This window comes from Cyanistes caeruleus, chromosome 1, assembly GCF_971803275.1.
Source record: "Cyanistes caeruleus chromosome 1, bCyaCae1.hap1.1, whole genome shotgun sequence".
Taxonomy (NCBI): Eukaryota; Metazoa; Chordata; class Aves; order Passeriformes; family Paridae; genus Cyanistes; species Cyanistes caeruleus.
Genome location: NC_141701.1, coordinates 96,066,129 through 96,092,265, shown reverse-complemented (window position 1 = coordinate 96,092,265; position 26,137 = coordinate 96,066,129). Strand labels below are relative to the sequence as shown.

At 41.4% G+C, this 26,137-nt stretch overlaps 1 protein-coding gene across 2 annotated transcripts in view; it reads right to left on the bottom strand.

Annotated features, from left to right (window-relative positions):
• RAMP3 (receptor activity modifying protein 3) overlaps nt 1-22,348 on the bottom strand; it is a 41,627-nt gene extending 19,279 nt beyond the window's left edge. The window contains exons 1-3 of one of the 2 annotated variants that reach the window (XM_086843504.1): nt 22,219-22,348; nt 5,023-5,052; nt 2,087-2,219 (exon numbers count right to left, since the gene is read on the bottom strand). In XM_086843504.1, coding sequence (XP_086699630.1) covers nt 2,087-2,219; nt 5,023-5,041 — 152 coding nt within the window. In that variant the 5' untranslated portion in view covers nt 5,042-5,052; nt 22,219-22,348. Of the gene's footprint in view, nt 1-2,086; nt 2,220-5,022; nt 5,053-21,839; nt 22,032-22,218 lie in introns of those variants that run through there. The other variant, XM_086843497.1, reaches the window with a different exon arrangement.
• Between the last annotated feature and the right edge of the window lie 3,789 nt (nt 22,349-26,137).

Below are 26,137 nucleotides of genomic sequence, written 5' to 3'. Positions count from 1 at the left end.
CTAAAGTAGAACTTAATGCATAAAAAATAAGGTTTTTTTAGAAAATGTGTATTATGTAAAAATGTAGATGATTTTTCTTCTGTAAGAGCCTTGAATTCTTCTGGTACTGCTTTTGAGGAAAAACGAGCAAAGCCTCAGACTGACCAACTTTTTCAGAAAAATTATCTTGTACAGGGAATGAAAATTAAACCAAATGAAGTGCACAACTGGAAAGGATAAAATCAAAGTGGATTCTTAACTCTAATTAATAGTCAGGAAAAGGTCTTGCAAAAAGCTGCTTGTTTTTTCACCTGCATTAATAAAGGCACAGTCTTATATTTTGGCTTCTATACGTATTTTTCACTTTACTTTTCAAGTAATCCCATTAGTAGAGGTCACTTATCAATTCAAACAAGATATCAGCAAAGAAATCTTATAATTCTAAAACAATTGTAATGAAGATAAAATGGAGAAAAAATACAGTGTTTCCTTCAAAACAAATAGAACATCTTGTACCTAGATGAGTTATAAAATTCAATTTATTGCTCCATAACGTACAGGTATTTGTTAAATTTAGCAGTACCAGAACCGCAAAGATTTTGTTTTTCTTTGTATACACAAAGTGTATACAGAAGTGTTTCTCTGTCAGATTTGACTACAATTTCTGCAAGATGGTTTAGGAGAGCTAGCCTTCTCTTGCTCTTCCCCACAGCTGGAGAGAGCTGCATGAGTGCATCTTTCACTGCAGTGCCATAAGATTTAAGCATCTACCTTTTAACAGATTGGATGCTTTTAAAGTCATCAAGGTTTGCCAATAAATGCTCTAAGAAGAAATAGCATAATAATAATAATAATAATAATAATAATAATAATAATAATAGATAACATGCTGTCAGATTATGAAACATTATCAAAAGGCAGGGCATTTCAACACAGCTGTTGGCACTAAGGGAGGCACGGGGAACAGCTGCAACACGGCACTGCAGTCCAACATTCCATTATCTGCTGATAACATTGGTGAGGAGCTAGTTAAAGTCTTGTGTCACATGACACAACACTAAACAGGACACAAGACCAATGATCCTAAGAGAAGATACCTGGGGCTCAGTGACACTGTAACAGAACAGGTGTGGTGACAGCTGGCTTGGGGCTACTCTGCCTCCACAGCAGCCTCCAGAAACAGCACCAGCACAGTTTCAAATGCAGGAAGATGCTCTGCTTCAGGCTGGCTTGTACCATACCAGCTCTAGCTCACTTGAGTCTTGTTTCCTGAAGTGCTGAACACCTGCAGTTTCCTCTGATTTCAGCTGATGTAGAGGGTACTCAGCGCTTCCGAAAACCAGGCATTATGCATGAGCAGACATGGTCTTAAGAAGCAGATGCTCCACAAAGCCAAAAATGCCACCAATTTCACAAACCCTGTGAGTTTTCTCCAGATCAGAATTTGAAGTGTGCAGCTTTATAGAGAGATGCTTAAATATCTCCAGTAACTATAGAACAGGAAAAGAGATTAGAGAATAATAATGCCACCCTCACTGCTGTCAGTCTTGCCGTATTTTAGACATCCAAACAGAATGGGTGGTGCTCACTCTCTCCATGCTAGCTGGCAGGCAAAGAAACATATGACAGCAGGTTCAATAGGACAAATCACTTTAAATTTGGATTTCACGTGAGGTGAATTTCTGAAACAGTGTCATCTTACTGAAGAGAAGGAAATCAGAGGAGAGAACTGCATTGCTGTCAAGAGAGAGAACAGCATGACTCTGAAAGCATTATCGCTTTAGTGGTTTCACAAAAAAATAAATTACTTAGGGAACATTTGCTTAAAAGGCACAGAAATATAGATTAAATGTAAACACAACTGTCTGAGGTAACACAACAGAAGCTAGTATTAAATAGCCCATTGGTTAGTTTTCATTTAAGTGGACTATTTTGCACTCTGTTTGAGTTAAGAGCTGGGTGTCTCTGTGTGCACATGGCCTTACTGCAAGGCTTAACAGCTTAGCCCTCTGCCAGTGGCAACAAAATACACAGGGTTTTTATTTTCTGGAACAGAAATATTTTTATGCATTATGGGAGAACTGTTAAAACCAAAACTAACTCTTACATGATAAATTCTGTCAGGTTGCACCACTTTTTTGAGTCCACTTTCTTCATCATCTCTTCAAAGGATTTTCCACAGGCAGGCAACTTTTCTAACATGAGAGATTCATTGCACAGCTCAGTCTGTTGACGTGCACCTAGGAAACGTCAGAAGCACCTTTAATCACAAACACTGAAATAGAAGCACAAACACATCACTCAAATTTGTTCACGGAGTCCAACTTGCCACTTACATTCTCATAAGGTTAGCATTTAATTTTCTAAGCAACTTTAGAAAACAGACAAAACGCATATTTACATAAATATGTTAAAAACAGAACTTGTTATAAAAAACTAAAGGTTACCATACCCATACGTAGTACTGCCTTTTAAACCTAGCATAGAGGAACCTATCTAATCCCTTTTCTAATCTTACTCATGCTAACTCATTACCACTCATTTGCATTTTTAGTTAAAAGCTAACTGGATCTCCAAATCCCACATTTCAGTCTAGAAAGCACTTTTCAAGCTTGCACAGATACATCACATTCAACTAATTATACTACTGTGAAATTACTTTAACACTGGAAATATTTGTATGTCTTACCAGCTAAAGGGGGTGGATTTCTACAATTGCAGCTTTCCGTTCAGTATAGCCACTAAAGGAATTGTCTAGAGATCAGGTCCTATGAGGAGTGGCTGAGGGACCTTGGGGTTGTTTAGTGTGGAGAAAAGAAGGCTCAGGGGAGACCTTATTGCTCTCTAGAACTTCCTGAACGGAGGCTGTAGTGGGGGTCAGTCTCTTCTCCCAAGTAACAAGTGACAGAAGAGCTCAAAATTGTGCCAGTAGAGGTTTAGATTGGATATTGGGAAAAATTTCTTCACCAAGAGGGGTGGAACTATCTACAATTATCAGATACTGAAATTACAGTGTATAGCTATTTGCAAAGAAGAGTTAACCTTGACTTGAGCAAGCCTGTTAACCTATAATGGCAACTCCAGTATATTTCATCACTCAAATGTTTTTCTCACCCAGCACATGCCTGCGTTGGAGTACAAAGATAATATTTTGATATTTCTTATAAAACTGAAATTCTGAAAAAATTCTCTTCAGACTAATGTGATTGATTTTGATAAGCTTGAAACATTTTGTTTCAATCAAGCCATTAAACATTTCTTGCTTTATCTCTATAGATGCCACTATTTTGACCATTCTTCTGTATAAAAAAATTACTGAATATTACCAGTAAATATATGTATATAAACATCTTTAATACAAATGCCGAAATCAAATTAATCAGAAAAAAAACTATGGCCTTTTTTCCCTTCACAGAAGTTGAAATCCAAGAAATGTATTTACCTGAACAAAACTGCAACCCTAATAAAACTGGTATATCAAGGAATCTCCCGAGAGCTCTAGAGGAAGAGTTTTTTAAGAATAAATCCAAGGAGAACCGATAATCTAATTCTAAAAAAAAAATTCACGGAGAATATATTTATACCAGGAAGAGAAGGTATTTATTTTGCTTCTATTAGTTACTTTGAAAGCAGGATCCTATCACTGCTGAAAAGATCTGGTGGTTCTAATTTTATGTGCTGACAGCCAAACACATTGCTTGTGCCCAACTGAGGTCAAAATAGTGCAGGACTTTGCTTGGTAAGAAGAGAAGTCCTCATGGCCCCATCTCGTACTATCTAGTAAAGAAAACCCAAACTCTAAGGCAAGCTGACTGGTCTCAGGCTTCACTTCATAAACCAGCCATCACTCAGAAGTTTGAGTATCTCCATTTGCAATAAGGCATGTGATTGTAAAACAGGCCTGAGTGAAGATCATTTCACCCAGGAAGGAGCTGGCTCCTTCGGAGCCTGGGCAGTAGCACCTTGCAATTTAACTCCAGCCATCACAGCTGACTCCTTAGCTGGTGGTCACTCTCTCTGTGATGCTGTGTGACAAATAACCATCTCATCTTGGCCAAATAAACATTTTGCTTTCACATATTTGCCAAGAGCATCAGGGCCATAATGGGACAGCCTATGCTGCACCTGAAACCATAAGTTTACAACTTCCTACAGACCACAAACCTCTCCAGGTGTATGGCTCATTCACTGGGACCTAATCCTTGCTCCTTCATCGTGTCTGACTCTCAGCTGTCTTACAGCTGACATGAAGCCTTCATCCATGTTGGCAAAAAGTCAGAACAACAATTAATCACCAGTGATAGAAATGGTGAAGATTACCAGCATAATTTTATCCATGGGAAGTTAACATGGTAACATGGATCCTGCCTAGTTAAGTGTTCTGTCAACTCATCTGTCAGCTACAGCAGTTACCAGTTACACATTCCACAGCTAGACCTGTGAATGCTAAAGCTGTGCAGAATTCAAAACCAGATATGAAAATTGCATAGCTCTCAACTTAAATCCTGCACTGATGCTTTAACAAAAGTTACACAAAGCTGCTTTTTCTGACAGGGTATTCTTAACAGCCAGCCATCATTTGATTTAAACCAAATCCAACAGAGTGTAAGTTTTTCTTCCACTACGTCACGTGTGCTGACGATTTACTCCAGCCCCTTTCCAGCAGAGTGTTTGACTGGATTTTCCATGCCCTCAGTATTTTTGGTTGTCTGTATTTAAAACTTCAATGTTTTGCAGGGTCATATCAAAAAAACCTCTATCAGAGTCACTTGAGCGCAATCTGATGACATGAGAGTTTCTGTCTAAATCCCTGACCAAAAGAGTTCAAAATCATGGATAACTCTGCAGTTTCACCATCACTATTGAGAACAACCTTTACAAAACACTACCAGCACTCTCTTTGCATACAGCCAAGGACAAAAACCAGCTGAGAAAAATGCATGACAGTTGACTAAATGAGATGAGATAGGATGGAAGTGTTTCTCAAATGCCAACCATTAGCAAAACAGAAACAGAAGTTTGAATTTTTGAAGTAAAACTCACCTGCAAATCCAAGTGTCATTAGACCATTAACTAGGAGGGGAAAAAAAAAAAAAAAAAGAGATTAATTAGATACTCTTATATAAAAGGATTAGTGCAACTACGAGCCAAGCAGAGGATCACTACATTTCAACAGAATATTCAAAATGCTAATTCAAAAATTAGTTCCAGTTTTCTTAAAGAGTGTGTCTGAATGAAATAATGAGCATTTAGAGAACATTGTTTTTAAATTCCTTTTTATCAATCCTTTAAGTGGCTGAGTCAGACTTGTTATGGGTCTGTATACACCACTCCTTCCTCTCATTTCTAATATTAAGGATTAGGGACAAGGCAATTTTTACTTCAAGCTTCTTAAGGCTGAAAAAGTTCAATCAGATAACACATACACTCAAAAAATAGGTGTACTGCACATTCTAACAGTAGAGGGAAAAAAATCCTTCCATTGAAAAAAAATCCAACTCTAAGTGTGTACTCTCCCCATTAAAAGTATATTTCTGTGTTTAAGTCTCCAGCTTTTGCACAGTGACATCACACATCTTTTAAAACATTACAATCAAAACCTATAAGCTTCTTATGCAGAAGTTGTACTAACACAGGTATGTCAGAAGAGCATCTAAATGGAAACAGACTATACCAATGGAAGAAGCCTTTTGATTAGTGATTTCCAGTATATCCAGATGGATGAAATTCACAGAAGCCCACTGTGCTTGCACAGCTCCAGCCCCACCCAGGATTTTTTAACAGCTAACGGGGACATGGCTTCAATTATTTTTGATGTCCCACTGAAAAATAAAAATTGCTGACAAATCTTTATAGAGCTAACCTCACATCAGAAATTAAATGAATGATTTCACACAGATGGGTGCCTCCCTGTTCATACATGGCACCCCAGTAAAATGAATCAAGATATACATAGCAGAGTATCAGTGCCAGTCATTAATCTACACCACAGTCACTGGGATGTACCAAGCTGTCAGCAGAGTTAACCGAAAATTACTGTGTACATGCATGCAAGAAGAATTTAGATCCTTCTAAGGAACATATTTTTCTTCCAGAAAAGCATTAATCTCTGTCTTAGTTACTAACGAGCCAGAATGTACTGTGAAGAGCAGGAATCCACACATCGGAAAATTGTCCTGCATCCAAACACAGAGATGAAACTCCATAACACACTATGATGGCTGAATCTCTTTCACAAATAGAGCATTTTTCTTTCCAGGCTATTAGCAGATGGACTAATAAATATACTTGATTCCCTGGGTAGGTTTTTCTTGAATCCTCGTTTGAAAATGTGCCTTACTGACCGCAGAAGACTGAAGATCACATTAAAAGAACCCAAACCCACCCATTCTGGGTAAACAGTGTAGAGTGCACATAGTTACCCCAGGGACCACCCTGGAAGGCCACAGACTGCACCTGCAGTTCTTATTCTATCAATTCCTATCACTATGCTCTAGATCTTTCATAGTTATGGCTGCAGTAATCCTCACAAAACCACAGCAAGACAAATACAGGGTTTACAACTAGAAAGAACCAGACTGCCCCAAGTGTCAGTGAGGAAGTCAGTGAAAAGCCAAATACTGAAAAAAAGGCTTACAGGTTAGTCCTCACAAATCCTCCTATCCACAAGAAAATGTGTTTTTTGCAATTTTTGATCTGCTCATAGCAAAGTAACACAGGATGTTTTTCACCTATTCTCAACCAAAAGAGCCCACATACCTTCAGAGAAGGGTAAAACAGCCATTGAGATTACCATGCACCACCCAACTATTTTTTTTCCTCTGAGATACTCAACTCATAACAAAGATTTAATCAGGAGACTACAGAATGCTGGCCATGATCGTTTCCATAAAAATGTTCCAGTAGCTCTCTTAAGATGGGGCAAGCTTAGCTTTTTTCTGGAAAGGCTGATGCAATGACACCTCTCATTAGAAGATTCACAGAAGCAGCAAAATGGGTCAGTGTTGAAAAGTGTTACCAAGACCCCAAAATAAAACAGTTGGCACACCCTCCTACCTCAGCTAACATTCATGGAGAGAAAAGGGGGTTCAGCTTAACTGTACTAGCTGCCTGAACTAGCTGCTCACTTTTTTGTCTCCATACACAGTAGCAGCATGTGTGATCATCCCTAGCGTCAGCTGAATCAGATGGGAAGGGAACAACCAGGTTAGAGCCAGAGCAAGAGGTGAAGCAAAGTATCATCAAATGAAGGATGAGGAAAAATAGCACTGAAGAGCTTTTGGAAAGAAAAAGAAAATATAAAGTAGGAGAAAGTAATAGAAAAGACTGAAATTGAGGAAAAAACCCAATTTTTTTATTCACAATCTTCTTCAAGATTTTGTATATGAAAAATCTCATCCTAGACCTTCACTATAACCTCTCATTACCTACTCTCCTTTTGCAAAAAGACATCATTCTGACACTAAGAAGAGAGTTCAAAATGAGATTCACAGCCACATGAAAATTCACAACTGGGATACATGACAGGGTAACTGTCCTGTAATTTTGTCAGATATATAATCTTTCTCTAGGAAATGGAAAAATATTTCTCAATGTTTATTTTCCTTCTATACTGTTATTATTCACTGATATTTTTCACAGAGGCTTAAAAGAAGCACTAAATGTCTGTCTTGAAACTACTTCAATAAATCTGAAGCGGCATATGAATTGCTATGTGTTCTCTCTACTCCACCTTTCTCCAAACATGTTTTAGGAACGATTCTGAAAATCTTGTGTAAATGTATGAGTGAACTGTTACAATTTTCTCTTGTCTGAATGTTTCTTCAAGATGCTATTACTGATAGTATAGCAAGATATTTTGAGTGGCTCCCATACTTTCTCAGAACAATTCTTATTTTAACAGATAAAACTACTGTATGCACCTTTTAACCAGCAATTACAGTAATGTAATACTGTGCATATTCTTCAAAATTTGTGATGTTTATTCAAAACATCATTTGTATCAATCATAATTTTCAAAAGCAAAAAGAACATATAAGGACCTCAAGTTAAACCTCATGTTAAGAACCTACCTCTGTATCTCTTTTTAAATGCAATCCTGCCGATTACCATCATTTAATCTTTATCTACATCAGGATAGATCTCCACTGGAAATTATGTACAAACAGCTGCCTTTATGCAGAACTTGAAGTTCCACTGACAGCAGCACATTACAGTGCAAGAACTGTCCTGACAGTTATATAGTTATATATATATATAGTTATATAGTCAAAAAAAGCAAGTAAAACAAGAGTTTGAAATGGGAACTGCTGCTCTGCAATCATGCACATATGATTTGTGCACAGGTGAGAGATAAATACACTATTATTAATATAATCTATATATATATAGCTATATAATTTTGTCATACTGATCAAATCTCAATACCCACATTTTTTTATAAGCCTGATTTTAAATACTGAATAAGCCAATCTTAGAGCAGTCTAGTGTTTCTCCTGGTATTTAGATGCTGAATAAAGCTACTTGTTGCATGGGTACTGTTAAAGATCATGTTAAATTCAACAATCTTTTATGCACACCCCAATTCATATATTACAGGGGCTCTAGCAGGAATGCAGACACTACAGGGTATCTAATGCAAAAGAAATTCTCTGTGGAAATTACTTCTCCCATGCTCTCACACAATGTCAAGAGGCATCCTATTACATCAAAAAAAACAATTGGCATAGAGTTTCTTTATTATCTGTTTCCTGGGCATTCACAGGTTTAAGAGATTCATTTCACTAGGGTCTGTCTGAATACAGAAGGGCAAGATGAGCTAACACAAGCATCACATGGCTGCCTTCCAAAGCCTTTTCTAAAACTCCCCTACTGGGGTCAAGTCAAATGTACGTGGCCAAAACACGACTGAATAGGCTAAGAAATCCTACCACTTGATGGGAAAGCCCAGAGGCCACTATAAAAGTGGAAGGAAAGGAAAAATAACGCTATTAGTACAAAAACTAAACCACCTGTCTCTCTTTAAATAACCCTCTGCACAGTATACATGGCTCAGAAGGTCATCTTTTGTTCTTGGCTACCAACTGTCCTTTTGACACTCCTTCTTAAGAGGAGTGGGATGGGGAGAGGGGGACCAGGACAGGACACAAGAACAACATCACACAGTGTGAAGGCAACCAAGGAAATGAGGCAACTAAAGTTCACAGAGACAGGAACTCAGCACAAAGGAAGGATGCCAGGAATAAACAGAAGCTTGCAATAAATATAGTACTTGAAAGAAGTGTTACACTTGCATTCAAAACTGGCCCAGAAAAAAATGTGTCTCAGCATATGGAGTGGCAGGAGCAAGGTAAACCTGTTGGCAGGGTGCACTGATCTGTCTCTGGGTTCAAGAAGTTTTCTTGAGAGCTAGCATAACATGGAACTCAGCTTTGCATTATCTCCTGCTTTGATGCTGAATCTTTTTTAATGCTCTTTTTCTCCCTCTGTATCAATAGTATGGAGGATGCATATATAGTCATAGAAATATAGTACCTAAAACTAAAAGGTCAGCTCAATGCTTATCACAGTTTTAGACACTACATTATTGTTTTTAAATTGTGAAGGTAATTTCAGACTGTTAACTATTTTGGACATTAGAATCTTCCTACTGCAGAGACAGAGTTCAGTGACTGCAAGAAAATGTGACCATCATTCTGAACTCATGCTTCAACTAAGAATCTTTCAGAGTAGCAATAAAAATTGTATAGGACAATGTAAAAGACAATTCCTTTACATTATTTTTTGAAGTTCTTAAATCACTGCTGGCAGCATATTAATAATGTAACAGAATTCCTGAACAGTCTGTCTACTTCCAGAAGTGTTGGATGGGTTTTCTACTACTTTGAAACAGATATGCTCTATTTAAATAAATATATAACCAGTATTTTAAATATAATATTTCTTTATTATTAATTAATCCTTTATCAAGTAAATAATTAAATTAAACATACCAGTTCAACAACTATCTTGTGAAGGGATTTCTCAGCTGTACAATAAGTTCTGCACTGGAACTTGCATGACTCAGCCTGAAATTTAACAGTGTTTTCTTCAAGCCTTTTCTGTCCCATTACATTTTTGACAAAGCAGAATGTAACTGAAATGTAAAATACTTCTTTTTTTATAGCCAGTGACTTTCAGACAGTGAATAAACTAAATATTGCAAGAGCAGAATTGCTTGAAGTAAAATTTTTTTGCACTTTTACAAAAGTGGCATACACAAATGTGATTCTTGACTTGAGATCTATCCTTCAAGAAAGTAAAACCAAGGAAGGGTAAGAGCAGTACATTTGCTTCTAGGCTAGAAAAAAAATCTGTGGCATTAGAAACAGTTTAAAGATGATATTTAGCAACAAGCATAGCATCACCAGCCAGTCCAGGGGGGTGATTGTTCCACTCTACTCTGTGCTGCTGTGGCCTCACGTCAAGTCCTGTGCATAGCTTTGAATGCCGCAACATAAAAAATACATTAAGCTATTAGAAAGTATCCAAAGAAAGGCTGCAAATATCACAGAATCAGTTAGATTGGAAAATACCTCTGAGATTATTGAGTACAATCTACAACCTTGTCAACTAGACCACAGCACTTAATGCCACGTCCAGTCTTTTCCCAAACTCTTCCAGGGACAGAAGACGGTGACTCCACCATCTCCCTGAGCAGCCCATTCCAATATCAAATCACCCTTGCTGTGAAGAAATTCTTCCTAACATCCAACCTCAGCCTCCCCAGTGCAGCTGAAGACTGTGTCCTCTTGTCCTGTCACTGATTACCTGGGAGAAGAGACTGCCCCTCCTGGCTACATCCTCCTTCCAGGCAGCTGCAGAGAGTGGTATGGTCTCTCTTCCAGCCTCCCTTTCTCAAGGCTCAATACCCCAGCAACTTTAGCCAGTCCACCCAGGACTTACCCTCTAGACCCTTCATCAGCTCCACTACCCTTCTCTGGACTCATTCTAGCACTTCAATGTCCTTCTTGAAGTGAGAGGCCCAAAACTGCACACAGCACTCAAGGTGTGGTCTCAACAGTGCTGAATACAGGGGGAGAATTGTTTCCCTACTCCTGCTTTCTGATAAAGGCCAGGATGCTACTGGCCTTCTCAGCCATTCTGGCTCATGTTCAGCTGCTGACCAGCACCCCTGGGTTCTTTTCCACCAGGCAGTTTACCAGCCTCTCTGCCCCCACCCTGCAGTGCTGCATAAGATTGTCATGGCCAAAGTGTAGGACACTTGGCCTTGTTGAACCTCAGACTTATTGATCCACCCAGTCCAGATCCCTCTGCAGAGCCTTTCTGTCCTCCAGCAGATCAACATTTGCACCCACCTTGGTGTCCCAAAAATTCACTAAGCGTGGACTTGATCCCCTCATCCAGATCATCATTAGAGATATTAAACTGGGACAAACACTGATCCCTGGGGAATCCCACTAGAACCAGATACCAACTGGCTGCAACACTGTTCACCACCACTCTCTGGGCCCAGCCATCCAGCCATTCTTAACCCAGCAAAGCATGCTCCTGTCCAAGCTTTGGGCTGCCAGCTTCTCTGGGAGCATGCTATGGGAGTTAGTGTCAAAGGCTTTGCTGAAGTCCAGATGGTGAGGTGAAGCCACACGAGGAGCTGCTTAGGTCACTCGGCTTGCTCAGCCTGGAGGAGAATGAGGAGAGAGCTCACTGTGGTCTACAACTTCCTCATTAGTGGAAATGGAAGGTCTGGCACTGATCTCTTCTCTGTGGTGTCCAGTGACAGGACCTGAGGGAATGGCCTGAAGCTGTGTTAGGGAAGGCTTAGGTTGGTTATTAGGAAAAGGTTCTTTACCTAGAGGATGGCTGGGCACTGAAACAGGCTCACCCAGGAAATGGTCACAGTATCAAGGCTAAAAGAGTTCAATAAGCATTTGGGCAATACCCTCAGGTACACAGTGTGATTCTTGGGGCTGTCCTATGCAAGGCCAGGAGTTGGACTTCAACGATCCTTGTGAGTCCCTTCCAGCTCAGGTTATTCTGTGATGTAAGGTGGAAGGAAGAGGGTTCCAGATGACTGCACACATCATCAGGATACGCCTGTGGTCAGCAGAGGCAAGCACATTCCTAACAAACCCAAATTCACTGAATTTCTGTGTGTGTTACCTAGGACGTAAGGCAAAGACCATGTATCTATGGGCCGGCCAAAGGCTTTGTGCTCTTTGTTTTCATCTAACTTCTGCCTGTAAGACCTGGTCTTCTGACCCTCTGCATACAGCAGTTGTCACAGAAGTGTGTAGGATCTAGAACAACCAGACCATAGCTCTTCATGATTTATGACTACAGATTAATACACTTCAAGCAAATGGAAGTGAAAAATCTTTTTTTCACCCCCTAAACATCTCTATTTCAGGTTCACTACAGCCTTGTGAGGTACTGCTACTGAGGTCTCCATTTAACATGAACTATGGAAATAATGACAGAACTCGTAAGAAGTCTGTCTAAGGTCGCAAGCAGAAACCAGCAGAAGTCTTAACTATAGTGTGAGCTAGCAGCACTCTGGTGCCAGTACCTATTTCACCACTATCTCCTCTCAGAAAACGTTACCAAAGGAACTGAGGAACATAATCTCTCTGCCCAAAAGACAATTGTGAAATGTGTTGGCTGTGCAATTTATGGGAAAGGTACATCATCACCTAATGAAACAACATAACTCTGATTCACCGCCCTCAACAGTGAGACAGCTTGCAATTACTGTTGCGAAACACACACCCCAGACCACATGAGAACTGTGACAGCCCCTGAAGTTGGCCATCTGTATCCAGGTCCTCAGCTTGACACTGTATCACCTGATTACCAGGAAGCACATATTTGATCTAATGGCTAATTGCATTATTGCAACCCAGATGCTTGTCATTAGCCAAAAAGGCAGGAAAACACAAAATCTGATGTCATGTAAGGTTTCCCAACAATAAGGAAAAAAATCAGCACAAATACAGACTTTATTCCACCTGTGAAAGAGTGTGAAACACCAGTCCCTCAAGGCCAATAGAGGGTCCAGTTTGCTCCTGTGAGGTAGCCTGAAAGACAAGTCAAGCAATCCTTTTTTTTTTTTCCTTTTCTATTTTTTTTTAATTACTTGGGAAGGGGAAATGACCCATGAAGATTTCACAGACAAGGGTCACTGCACACTCCCTCCTGAGGAAGTGTTTAAAACCATGGGATGCTTGAAGACATTTCAAGTTCCTTCTTCCCTTGACAGGCAGAACATTTAAATCAAGATACTACACTCATAGAAGGCCTGGGAAAATTATTTTTTCCTTTTCTGACCAGATGACAAAAATTCCCATCCTGCACATCCACCTTCTCTTGATGCTTCATGTACTCCTCTCACAGATTCCTAATGCTGTTATATACCATGTGGAGGCATTACACCAATAGGATTCCACTGAAGTCATGTTTTCTTTCAATTCTATGCCTACTACGAAATATTAAGTTGGCCTGACCATCCAAATGTGGGTTGTTTTTCTTCAGCATCCCAGCTTGACTACCAGGGTTCCAGAGCCCTGGATACTCTACCTACATGATCACAGAATATTTAAAATGACATGTTGCATGAAAAACTCACAAGAACAATGAAACACTAACAAAATTTCAAAGCTCCACATGTCTACTTACACTGCTGTATACGTACCTGCTCACAGTAGGTGTGAGCAGCTTTTTACAACAGTACCCTTGCTCCAAGGAATAAGACACTGAAAACAGATCCTTACGTGGCACCATGATCCCTGCACATCATGATTTTTCCTAGGTGTATATAGGAAACTGCAAAGCAACGGATTCTGACACAGGAAATTACTTAATTCATTCCACCAGGTACCTATCAAGCCACTCTATTACAGCCCTCCTCAGCTGGAAAGGAGGATGGAAAACATAATGAAAAGCTCATGGGTCAAGGACAGGGAGAAGTCACTTAACAGTCCCCATCATGGGCTTTGAGACTAAACATGGTAAAATTAATTTAATTTACTGCCAACAAAAATCAGAGTAGGGTAATGAGAAATAAACCAATTTTTAACATACCTTTCCCCTACCTCTTTCTTCTTCCCAAGCCTAATTTCATTTCTAATTTCTCTACCTCCTCCTTCTGGAGTAGTTCAGGGGGATGGGGAATGGGGGCTGCAGTTAGTTCATCATACATGGTCTCTGTCACTCCTCCCTCCTCAAGAGGATGACTCCTCACACTCTTCCCCTACTCCAGTGCTGTATCCCTTCCACAGGATACAGCCCTCCACAAGCTTCTCCAACACGAGTCATCCCCACAGGCTGCAGCTCTTCATGAACTGCACCAGTGTGGGTGCTTCCACAGGTCCTGCCAGGAGCCTGCAAACTTCCCACAAGGTCACAGCCTCCTTTGGGCATCCACATGTTTGGGAATGGGGCCCTCCAGGGGCTGTAGGTGAATTTCTGCTATCACATGGTCCTCCATGGGCTGCAGGGACACAGCTGCCTCACCCTGGTCCTCAGCCAGGGGGATTTCAGCTCTGGCTCCTGCAACACCTCCTCCCCCACCTTCTGCACCCACCAGAGTTGATTCTCACACATGTTCTCACTCCACACTTGCAGCTGCTGCTCTGCAGCAGGCTTTTTTACCCCGCGTCTCAACTGTGTAATCCCAGAAGTGTTCCCACTGCCACTGATGGACCTGGCCTTGGCCAACAGCAGATTGAACAATATTGGTTATTCTCTATTCATCTACAGATCAGGGTCTGTTTAGCTCCAACACTATCAGTGGGCTTGCAAAGCAGGTTAGCTAAATCTGCCTGTTTTCACAGTCTCAGAGATGTTCTAAGCCTGGTATTTTCTGTGGCATTGCTCCCATATGGCAGTCAAACTTTTTTGCCTACAGCCTGAGGAAAATCCTCATGCAAGAAATAAGTAGAAAGGAGAGTAGATAAGAATGAAGTACTCCCTTCCCTCTAGTTTTGCAAATGTGTCAACATTACTTTTACTCATGAAGTTACAAAGAGTTTAATTTATGTATACAGCTGAGGAGTGGTACACTGACACCAGAAGGAATCCCTCACATCTTCCAGATCTTTTCTAAAATGATGTAAAGAAGGTCTTACAGTAATTTCTGGACCAAGCCTAGAACATCTACTCAAGACAGATATTCTTCATAAAGATTTCCAGTGTACATTTCAAGACTGCAAGAATCCCCTATTTCCTACAAGAGGTGTTTCTTTTACACTGTTCCTACCAGCACTTTTTATTTCTTTGACAAGTTTTTGTTTTCTAAATCACTGCATGATAAAGTATGAAGTAGCTGGAAGGAAAAGAAAACCTGAATTTTGCACAGGCATATTTGGCATGGAACAGCATGAGCCATAGAGCATCAAGCACCCTTATGTGTTGCAGTGCCCATTCCACCTGTTCTGTACTGCTCCATCAGAAAGGTAAGACAAAGAGGAGTTTGAAAAGAACCTACTTTAACTAAAACTTAAGGAAAATAGGAAGTCTAAAATGTCACATTACTTCACAGAGATTCCTCTCCCCATTTTGAAAAATATTTAAATCTAAGAAAAGAGATTTCCTTCCAAAAAATCTTAAAATACAGAAAGAAAACATTTTACAATACAAACAAGTATTTTGAGGAGCTTAAGTTTCTTTTGACCTTTATTTGCAATGCTCTGATTTTTTTTGCTGCTTCTGGTTTTACACTGGAGCCAGTTAAACTAGAAAGAAAGAAACTAGACCAGTGGCTATTCCAGCAATATTATCTCTACTTCATTGTGCATCACTAAGTGTTTCATGGTAAAAAATTCCCACCCCAAACACAGCCCTGCAAGTATGTTCAGCAGCCACATTTACTAATGTGGCAAACATTACCATTCCTGAATGCAAATCTATCTAGGTTTACTGGTCAAAAATAAGAGATTTACATTATTTTTTAACACAAATACAGTAAGTTCTGACTTTGTATTAGCTTGAAATACAGACATAGCTTATAAAAAAACTAAATATTGATCTGCTTTCTAAATATAAAACAGGAATAGAGGAGGTTTCACACATATTGAATGACAGTTGATGACTCCATGGAAATAAAGGCTTTGAGCATCTCTTCACTGAAAGCCAAAACAAATTTACTTTTCTTATTTCTCTTGAAAACATAAGCTTAATTCTTTTTCATTGTAAGTTTACAATGCACATTGCTAAATACATTTAGAGAAACCTCTTCTAATATTAAATAGGACATGTCATGTTCTTGGTACATGTTGATCCTTGAGGAGTAAAGCTGGAACAGCTTATGAACTCAAAGACATGTGGAAAGACACTTGTAGCCATTTGTCAAAAACAATCGTGAAGAGAAAATCTCTCCCACAGCCCCACGTGGCTACCAGACAGCAAAGCCCTGACGTGAAGGATCCTCAAAGGTCCCCTTTGAGCAAAGGGCCACCTCCACCCCAGAGCTACAGAAGACATGTCTGGGTATCCCAGAGACAGCCACAGCTCTTCAGACACCACCAAGTGCAAGCACCCAAGTGCCCTTCATACTCCTCATCAGGAGAACAGCCCTGAGGACACTCTCCAGTCACAGAGCGAGAGCAAGAGAGATGATTACAGATCAAAGCTTAAGTCCAAATGCTGAAGTCTGAGAAGAAACCTGAGTTTTGTGTCCTATTGATGACCACTTGAATGACTTCCACAAGGTTCCATTTCCTATTCCAGTATCTCCCCATCTCTTCAAAACATTTTATAGCTGTGAAATATCTTCCCCTTTCTGCTTACAGAAAAAGGCTGCACACCCTGCCAAATCTCAAACTACGTATTTTGAGACAACAACAATGCAATAGTATTTCATAACAATTAGAGTCTCTAGCATGAGACACAAAAGGATGGAAAAGGAATCTCTGGACACAAAAGGAATCTGTCAGTTGTGATGTTTGGAAACAAAATAATTTCACACAATAAGTGACAGTCATTACAGGCCAGTGCTAATTACACTACTTATTCTGACACTGCCCACAGATAATGCTCTGCAAAATAAAGGCAAATTAGTCACATTTATTAGAGTGTGAAAATCTTAAGACAGATCCTTTATTGTAGGGCCCAGTGCTTCTGCACAGTCCTTTGCTCAGCCAGCTTAATCTGGTCAGATGCAAAATAGATGTGCTTTCATCAGCCTGGTGCTCTGCTAGGATCTCAGCAGTGCCTACCACATCTTCCTCTTCAGGTGAGAGTCCCCCTGGCTCAGAGCATGGGGGAGAAAGTGACACCCCATCTGCAGAAGGCCATCAATCTGCCTCCATACAGGCAAAATTCTGTATTCCTGGAGACAAACTGGGGCCAAGGGCTGTTATGCAGGCATGCCCCTTGTCCAAGACAATATGATAGATCATGTTAAGCAGCTCTCTCTATCCTTTGGATCATTTCTAACAGTGCCACTGGATTTTCTTTTGAGGTTTTTAGCAAGGAAAAAAGCTGTCTCCTCTTTTCAGACTGGTTTCAAGGAAGCCAGCATATGCAAGGAGATTAAGCCTAAAAAACTTCTGAAAGGGTGCCTTTCTCCTATTCCACTTTGCTTCTCCTTTCTTTCCTCATACTTGCACATTTCCACAGAAGACCTAAGAGTCCTTCAAGCAGCTTTCAGGTTGCTCTACATATATATTCACATTAAAATAATGTCACTTTTTTTCCATTTACATTCTCCAGTTTATCTCAATGCAAGCCTGACTGTGAAGAGATTCTTATTTTAGAAAAGACAGGCTGTTTCCATAAAACACAAAATAATACACTTCTAAAATTCTGTTCTGAAATAAAATGGTTCATGTGACAGCTTTCACTAAACTAAAAGGGTGTGAATTGAAACAGGTTTCATTATGCTTGTGAAAATCTCTCTGAGCCCTAAATGAAAGCACAGTTTGCTTTCTTCATGCGTCTCTCAAGTACTAATTTCAATAGCCAAGACACAGATGGTAGCAAATGTTTTGTAAGGGACCACTCCTTGCATTTTTTCCCTTGGTAAGGCAAACTGGAAATTGATTCATTTGTCTGCAATTCAAGCCATGAATCATCTCAGTTACCAGCAGATAGGTGGGAGAAACTGAAACACAAACGGTACAAAAGCTACTGGTGGTGCAATGCTTAAACACAACTCAACTGACAAAACCTCCCATAGCTCCCCTTGAGCCCAGCTCAAGAGCCTTTCCTTCAAACCATGCAGTTTGTGTGTATCTGCACCTACAGCAGTACCTGTCTATCTCAAAGTAAAATTCTGTCTCCACTTCCTAGACCCTTGTGATTTGCCTCACAGGCAAAACAAACCTATAGGCAAAGCCCTGAGACACCAAAGGTATTTAAAACCTTAATCAGGATGTAGATAGCGAGATCTTATTAATTTTGAAGCAAGAGTTTACTAGCTAAATGGTTTCCAGGGTTAGATCTCATTGCTGTAAATCAGGGTTTAAAAGCCCGTTTTCTCCTCCATACTTTCAGCCTGGAGCTACCTTCAAGAACGGAGTGCCATTCCTCCCGAGGGCTGGGAGCAAACTTTCGATGTTCTGTGCTACCACCTGCAGTCCACTTGCCTCCACAGGGACAGTCCTGCCACTCACCCTCTCAAGGCAGCTGGCATGAACCTGTCCCCTGCTGCATGTGTAGATCAAAGGAAAGAAGTGACACCTTCCCAAATAAAAGAACCAGGAGTCACAACCAGGGTGAAGGGAGGTGGGAAGAATGCCTGGATCCTACAGCAAATGGGAACACAGGCTGCATTTACACCAGATGCTTTGCTTTCAGAATGGATGTTGGTGGGGTCTGCTGCCTGTTTTCCCGCTTGCCTAGTGTGGAAAATCTTTAGAAAACGAGGCATCATTTCAGTAGAGAAGTGTTTTAGTTAGAACTCTGTGGTCTGTCTCAGAATAAGATGTTCTGTTTTGCAAAGGTTTATTTGTTTTACACACATACACGCTTGCCTGGGTGTATTAAACTCAGAACTCCTACGACAGTATTCCCTTTCTTTGTTCCACCCTTTGCAGCTGCAGAACAGCATGATATTCATAAGAAAATAATGGAAAAAAAAGCCCCTTGATTTGGTTTTCAAACTTTAACCCACTAAAATTGTTTCCTGTTGGGTATTTTTTTTTTTTCCCATCATTGGAATCCAAACTCTCCAGGACTTACATAGGCCATGTTTCACACAAGGGGAGCTCAGGACCTTACAGAATTTGGACTTTTATACACAGCTTTCTCATTATTGTTTGCAGATGAGCTGTAGTCTTTAAAACAGAAAGTAAAAATATAATTGGGACCCAGGTGTTTCCAACTGTCCAGCTGCTCACCTCTGACCAAAGCACTAAGCTTGGCTAACCTCTGTGAAAACAAGATTATGAAATGCAAAAGCCTACTAACAATCTTTGAAATCTGCATACAAGAGCTGCTCCAGATAAGGATCACACCATCTCTCTTGATATGAGTATTTAAAAGTACCCAGCTTTACTCTGGTAGCATCTTTTAACACAAATATAAATAGTACCACTGAAATGCAGGTGTTACGTAAATAATGAAGGAGAAACGTTTGGGCAGAGACTCCAAAACAATGACCTGTGTAAAAAACCCACTTTGTCTGCTGAAAGTCTTGGTCAGGCCCTAACGTTTCTTCTTACCTCAGTTTCCATACACAGAGTTAGAATAAGAGAATTTAGCATGATGGTAAATACAACATTATTTCTTAGATTATTTCTTAGGTGCTTTGATTCCACAGTCGGCATCTTCTAAGTATCTACAGTTGTGCTAAGCAAATCAGAGGGATTCACTTGACAGCTGGTGTTTCCAGCTCTTCCCCACCTGGATGCTTATCAGCACTTCATAGCAATGAGCACATGCTTGTGCACCAAGTACCTCAGCTGATGCACTCTGTGATACACTCCACACTTGGCAAATCCAACTTCTTCTACAATCACTGAGTCAACACACTGCCTTTTTTTGCCATCCTCACTAAAGACGGACAACACAACAGGTAGTTATGCATAGAGACAATGTGTCAAGAGTCCTAGGCAGAAAGAGACAGAAAGGAGTGGTCTGAGGTTACAGAAGTACAGTCTCACACCCCACCCAGATGGGCTTCCCACTGCCTTCACTGAGCTCAACACTGAGGATTGGTGGTTTCACCTTAATGACAGAGCTCACAGCTCTCTGCCTAATCAAAAGAAGCCATTGGGAATAACCATTCAATTAAAGAAAAAATTCTTCTAGAATAACTGGTTTTAAACTGTGTTTGTATTCCCAAAGAATAGATTTAGTTTTCTACCACTTTAGGCTTTTCTTATTAAAAAAACTGATTTCACATCCTAAAACTCTATGGTTTTTCTACTAGGAAATTAGTCTCATTTCATCCATTCTTGATTATACCCTTTCCAATTCCAAGCAAAAGTAATGCATTATCAGTTAACAGATATTCTTAAAACCTTTTGTCTGTGTGTTATTCTATTAGGAATGGAACTAGCAGAGTTAAAATGCCTAGTACAATTCATTTATCTGTGTCTCTCTAGTAAAAAATGTCCTTCTGTAGCTTCCTGAGCCACAGGGACACTGTCCTTCACTCTAGTAAATCCCTGAAAATAAATGTCCAGTGGGCAATTTTGCTTTGCAAAAATCACAGTAACATTAAGATATCTTCCCAAACAGAAAGATTATTGTCTAGTTCCCTAAGTTCAAGACTGCATAAATCCTTCATGTGTCAAGACAAGTGTTGGCCACCTTTTTATTCCTTTTCAGCTGAGGAATAACAGAAACCTGAGCAGCTGAGGTAAAATTTTAGAAGTCCGCAAGCCACAGAGAATCAGAAGCTTGTGCATGTGACATTCTTTTGACAGACCAGCTAATGATGATGCTACTGAACACTGTCCATTTGTTTGTGGGTCTTTCCCTAGGAATAAGTGCAGTGTTTACCAGCTTTTTACTCTGGAAGGGGTCTAAAATAGCAAACAAAGTTCTGAAGTCCTCAGATACATCTTCTAAAGGCCTTAATTTTTGTCCCTTAAGTGTGACTCACAAAGAAATCAACTACATCTCTTAGTTTACTATCGAGTGAAGACGATCAGAGCCGACCTCTGGCAACTTTAGATGACTGCAACACATTAAATCTGAGAGCCCTAAAACAATCTACCTGACAAGGAACAATAAAACAGCTTTTCTAGCAGCCGAGGCACTCTAAGTGAAAGATCTGAAGGATACCTGTGCTTGATAACTACGTGCTTGGAACTCAACTACTCTAACAGCAATCAGCCTTTCAGTCTGCAGGGAAAAAAACCTTCCCCAACAGCCAAACACACCTCCCCAGAATCCATGTGGGATCCAAGAGGGAAAGCCTACGTAACGCTAGAAGTTTGAGATGCTTTCCCCGGGGCCTGAGGGCTCTGTTCGGGGACTCCCCTCGGCGATGTGGATGCTGGAGGGCACCACCAGCCGCCCCGGGGTTGCGCCCGCCCGGCGCGCCCGGAACGCTCTCGCTGCGAAGCCGCCGCTCTGCTCGGGATGGAGAGCCGCGGAGGGAAGGCGATCCCCGCTGTGTCACCCCTCGGCAAGGGACGCCCGCAGACCCCCTCCCAAAGGGATGCTCCGGCCACAGTGAGGGCGCTCCCACCTTCCCCGAACTTCGGCCCCACGCCCCGGCAGAAAGCAGCGCCCTCGGGGACGGCGCGCACAGCAGGATGCTCGGCCGCTCCCGGTGCAGCAGTCCCGGGGCGGCAGCGGCGAGCCCCACCGCACACCGCCGGGACACGGCCGGGACACGGCCGGGACACCGCCGGGACACGGCCGGGACACCGCCGGGACGCCCCCGGCCAGCCCCGCCAGCCACTTACCCCAGAGCAGCAGGACCGGGAGCTGCCGCCGGCGGCTGCCCTGCGCCTCCATCCCGGAGCGGGCGGCGGCGAGCGGCCGCGGGGGACGGAGCCGGCATGGGGCGGCCGGTCCGCAGCCGCACAGGGCCCGAAGCCGCCTCAGCCCGCCCGCCGGGGACGCTCCTCTTCATGCCTCGGCGTCCAGCGGCGGGGGCGGGCGCGCCGGGGAGCAGCTCGCCCGCCCCCGGGTGCTCCCAGCGGCGGAGGGGCGGACCCGGGCCCGGCACGTGTGAGAGCGCTCCGTGTGCGGCCGCGCCCCCGCTCCTCCGGCAGCCGCGGCGGGAGCGGGGCCGCTGCCGGCCCGCCGGGCTCGCTGGCTTCCGACGGGGAGGGCACCTACCCTGCACGAGTCCTAAGTGTCCGAGGGATTCAGGGACTCTTTACCCCTTGCCCCGGGAGCCAGAGCAGCTTCTCCCCTCCTATCACAACATCCTGGTGGTGGGGGTGAAGGCATGAGGAGCTGGAGGGCCACCTGTGTGAGCCCACCTGCAGCCCTTGCAGGGCACCGGCGTGTTGGCGTGCTCAATAGTTACAGCTGAACGCGGGCAGCGAGCTGGCCTGACCCCACACGGACCCAGAGCAGCCTGAGTTCTCAGATGCTAAGTGTATTTTTATGTTGCCATTTCATCTTTGCCTGTCTCTTTTCAGAGATGGTACAGCTCCTGATTTTCATCAATATTTAAAGGCTGTTTTCGTGGAGCTCTCTCTCTCTAGGAAATTAGCATCTCCATCAAGAAACACCAGACTGGGAAGCTGCTAAAGGCAACTTTTCTTACCTAAAAATAAGAGTATTGCTCAGTAACAAAGACCCAGAGTCATCTGGGTACATGGACACACCACCCCAATAACTGCCTTTTAGTAAAACATAAAATCACTGCCATTACTGAAGGTCAAATGTACCATAAAATTTCAAGAGTTTTTCAAGCCACACACAAGAACAAAGGGTATTCTTAGGTATCAATCAGGTTGTTCACATTGACTTTGTATACTTGCCTGGCTTGTATGCTTCCAAACACTTTTGGAGAGTGGGACCCCAGCACAGGAGCAGAATTATGCATTGCATGTGCCTTTGTAACCACTGTTTTCAGCACACAACCTTTGTCTGATTTGTGCTGTTATGGAGGCTGGAGGAAATGGAAAACTTTGGAAACCACAGAGAAGGCTGGGAATGCAGTGCTGAAGCAGCTCTGCAGACATTTGAGTGTGTCAGTTAGAATGAACCTCCTATCACTTGTGTGCCGCTTCTTCCACTTAGCTGGGAGCAAATCTTGTAAAATACCATAAACCATAAATAAACCATGGCTCAGGGAGATCATCCTTCAGCAGAGGGGCTGCCATTTCTGCTTTGTAAGGAGAGTTTGCAAGCTGCCCCTGCCAGAAGGAACTGCAGCGAAGTGACAAGCGTGAAGGCACACACACACCACAGACTCGTTATACCATCTATAGCATCCTTGCTAAGAGTAAGATCTTCATTCCCATCACAAATTCTGTTTCTTGCAAATCTAAAAATAGAGTTAGTATTTTTAATAATTTAGACTGATCTCCAGGAGGTTAGGTATCATGCTTTATGTGCAATATTATACGTTCAAGATGTTTTAAAAGTACTGTATATTATACAGTATAAAGGCAACTTTTTTTGTAACACACATGGAGACAATGCTGACAGGTATTTTACATCAATTAATTTGTCTTCTTTGCCTGTTTCAGATGAAAAACTAGCAAAATGAATGTTACTTCTTCCAAGTCTCAAGATTCAGCAAGCACTTCCCATTTTGTGCTTGCAGCACATAGTTTGAAGGTGCCATATATCTCAGGTAGAACAAAGAGAATTTATAGGTAAATGCAGTAATGCAGCATCTTGCATTGGATCACAAGCCAATGCTAGGTGACACCTTCAGCAATGTGGTCTAAAATGAGTAAGTCTGATTCACATTTGAAAAAAACTGTTATTTGAACTGTCAGCAAGATGGTTCAAATACTTAGGCTGTTTGCAGTTTTTCAGTAAGACTGCCCACTCCCCCACCCCCCCTTGCATTGCAGTATTGCAAGAGTCACTCTAGAATGACTGCAAACAACCTTTTTGTTCTGCAAGTCTGCCTCAGTAGCATCATATACCTACACCAGCAACAGAAATCCAATTCACCTTCAAATAAGAAACATTATAAATGCCCTTAGCTGTACAAAACTCTGAGCCCTATCCCCAACACACACACTAACAGCGACTTCAGAACCACAGCCTCTTTTAATTTTCAGACATACAACCTCCAGTGATCACACTGACACCTTATCAGGTACCCTGAAGACAGTGCTGCAATCACATTACTTCAGGTATTTTTTAAAATGATTAAACCTGCTAACAAGACACTGAGTAAAAGAAAGTATTGTGACAGACACGTAGGTAGTTGTTTCAGTATGGAAAGTTCCTGAGGAGTCCCTGGTGAGAAGAGATGGAAGAAGTCGAGCTGCCCAGGACAGGTATTATTAAGTGTTCAGAACGGTAAGATAATCAACTTTCCTGCTCCAGAGTTCAACTGATTCAACAGAAACTGAAAAAATAATAAAATAAATTAAGAAAAAGCTGAGGACATTACACTACGGAAAAAAACATTGTCTTTCCTTGTCACCTCAAGAACTGGCCCAGAGAGAGAGGCTGCTTGCCTGTATGGAGAGGCTTTGCCCAGTGTCAGATGAAAGCTTTCTTCACCTCTTCCTAGCACAGCAATTTTGTATAAAAGACACATTAAGATTTCAAGACCATGTTTTAATGGGATTGCTTGCTGGACTGAGGTTTGAAAAAGTAGGTTCAGTTTGCCTGTGGTTTTAAACTAAAGTAGGTCATCCTTCCTATTTAGTGCTCCTAGAAGCATGCCATTCCTGCTCCAGATATTAAAAAAAATAAAAAAGGATCTGCAGGTTATTAAAATAATTCCTCTCTTTTTACCACCAATATGGGAAACGTAAAAACATGATAAACCACACCCACCCCAGTTAAAAAACACCTTCTTCCTATGACTCAAAGGCCCCACTGTGGTTTATTGACTGCACATAATACCCAAATTTAGTTTAAATCAGTCAGATCTGATGAGCTGAAACTCTTTATGCCAATATTACTTGATGAGAAGGAGGAGAAAAAAGAAAAATTTTTTTTAATGTAAAGATCTTAGACTTTTTTACACAACAACACTCATGGAATACAGAAGCACTCAAATATCTTGCCAGCCTTCTAAAGATTAAAATTTAAGCCATGTATGGATGTGCTCTGTGATTTCAGCAGGGTTTCCATGTTCAGAGCAAAGCATCTAGGGAGTGTTAACATGTTCCAGATTGCACTCTATTTCAAAAGTGCTGAGCTGTGAATATTTAGCACCACTAAGACCTCTAAGCACCTCTTATTTTGCTCTGACATGACAGCCTTCCCACGGCACAGCATGTGGACTTTGTTTGAAGGAACTGGAATATTCAATTACTTTGTTTCCATACTAGTTTCTAGTACAGTAAATTGGCATGATTAACAAAAAAAAACCAAAAAAAAAAAAAAAAAAAAACCCAAAAAAAAACCAACCAAGGAACTTCTGTACCCTATGACATCAACACCAACACCTATCAAATCAAAATCGAAAATTTCACAAGTGTCGTGATGCATGTCAAGGGAAAGCAGACAGGTTTTATGGAGTGATGGCAAATGCCTCTTCCCTCTCTCTCTGGAGAGAAGCTCCCCAGTCATGGATCCTCCACCAAGGCACCAACCCCTTGTTTTACAGCCAGCATTGCAAAACGCTCCCATCAAAGAAACCGAGTGAAAATCTGTAGGAACTGGGATGTCTAGCTCACTCTTATCTGTTGTTCTTTTACCAAAAAGGGTATCCCAACACCACTGGTGACTGTATGGTATGCACACTGCAATCTTCTCTTCCTGTTGTGCACAGCTATTCTTTTTCGACACCAGCCAGAAGCTTTGTTATAACAGAATATATCTTTGTAATTTGGCTCAGGAATGGGAAACAAATCATGCCTTTATTTTTAATGTGAATTAAACATAAGCAAAAGGCACACAATGCTCTATTCCTTCAACACTAAATAAAGCCAAAATTAATTTAAAGGATTTTAAGCACTTCACTGTCACTTATGTTCTAGCGGCCCTGATTTTCTACTCAGAAATTAATTTTGTTTTTCGTGACAGGCTGGCTGAGCAGTTTGGAAAATGCCAGGAAAGAATATATAGACTGTCTCCCATAGATGGTTGTGTCTCTGAGAAATAA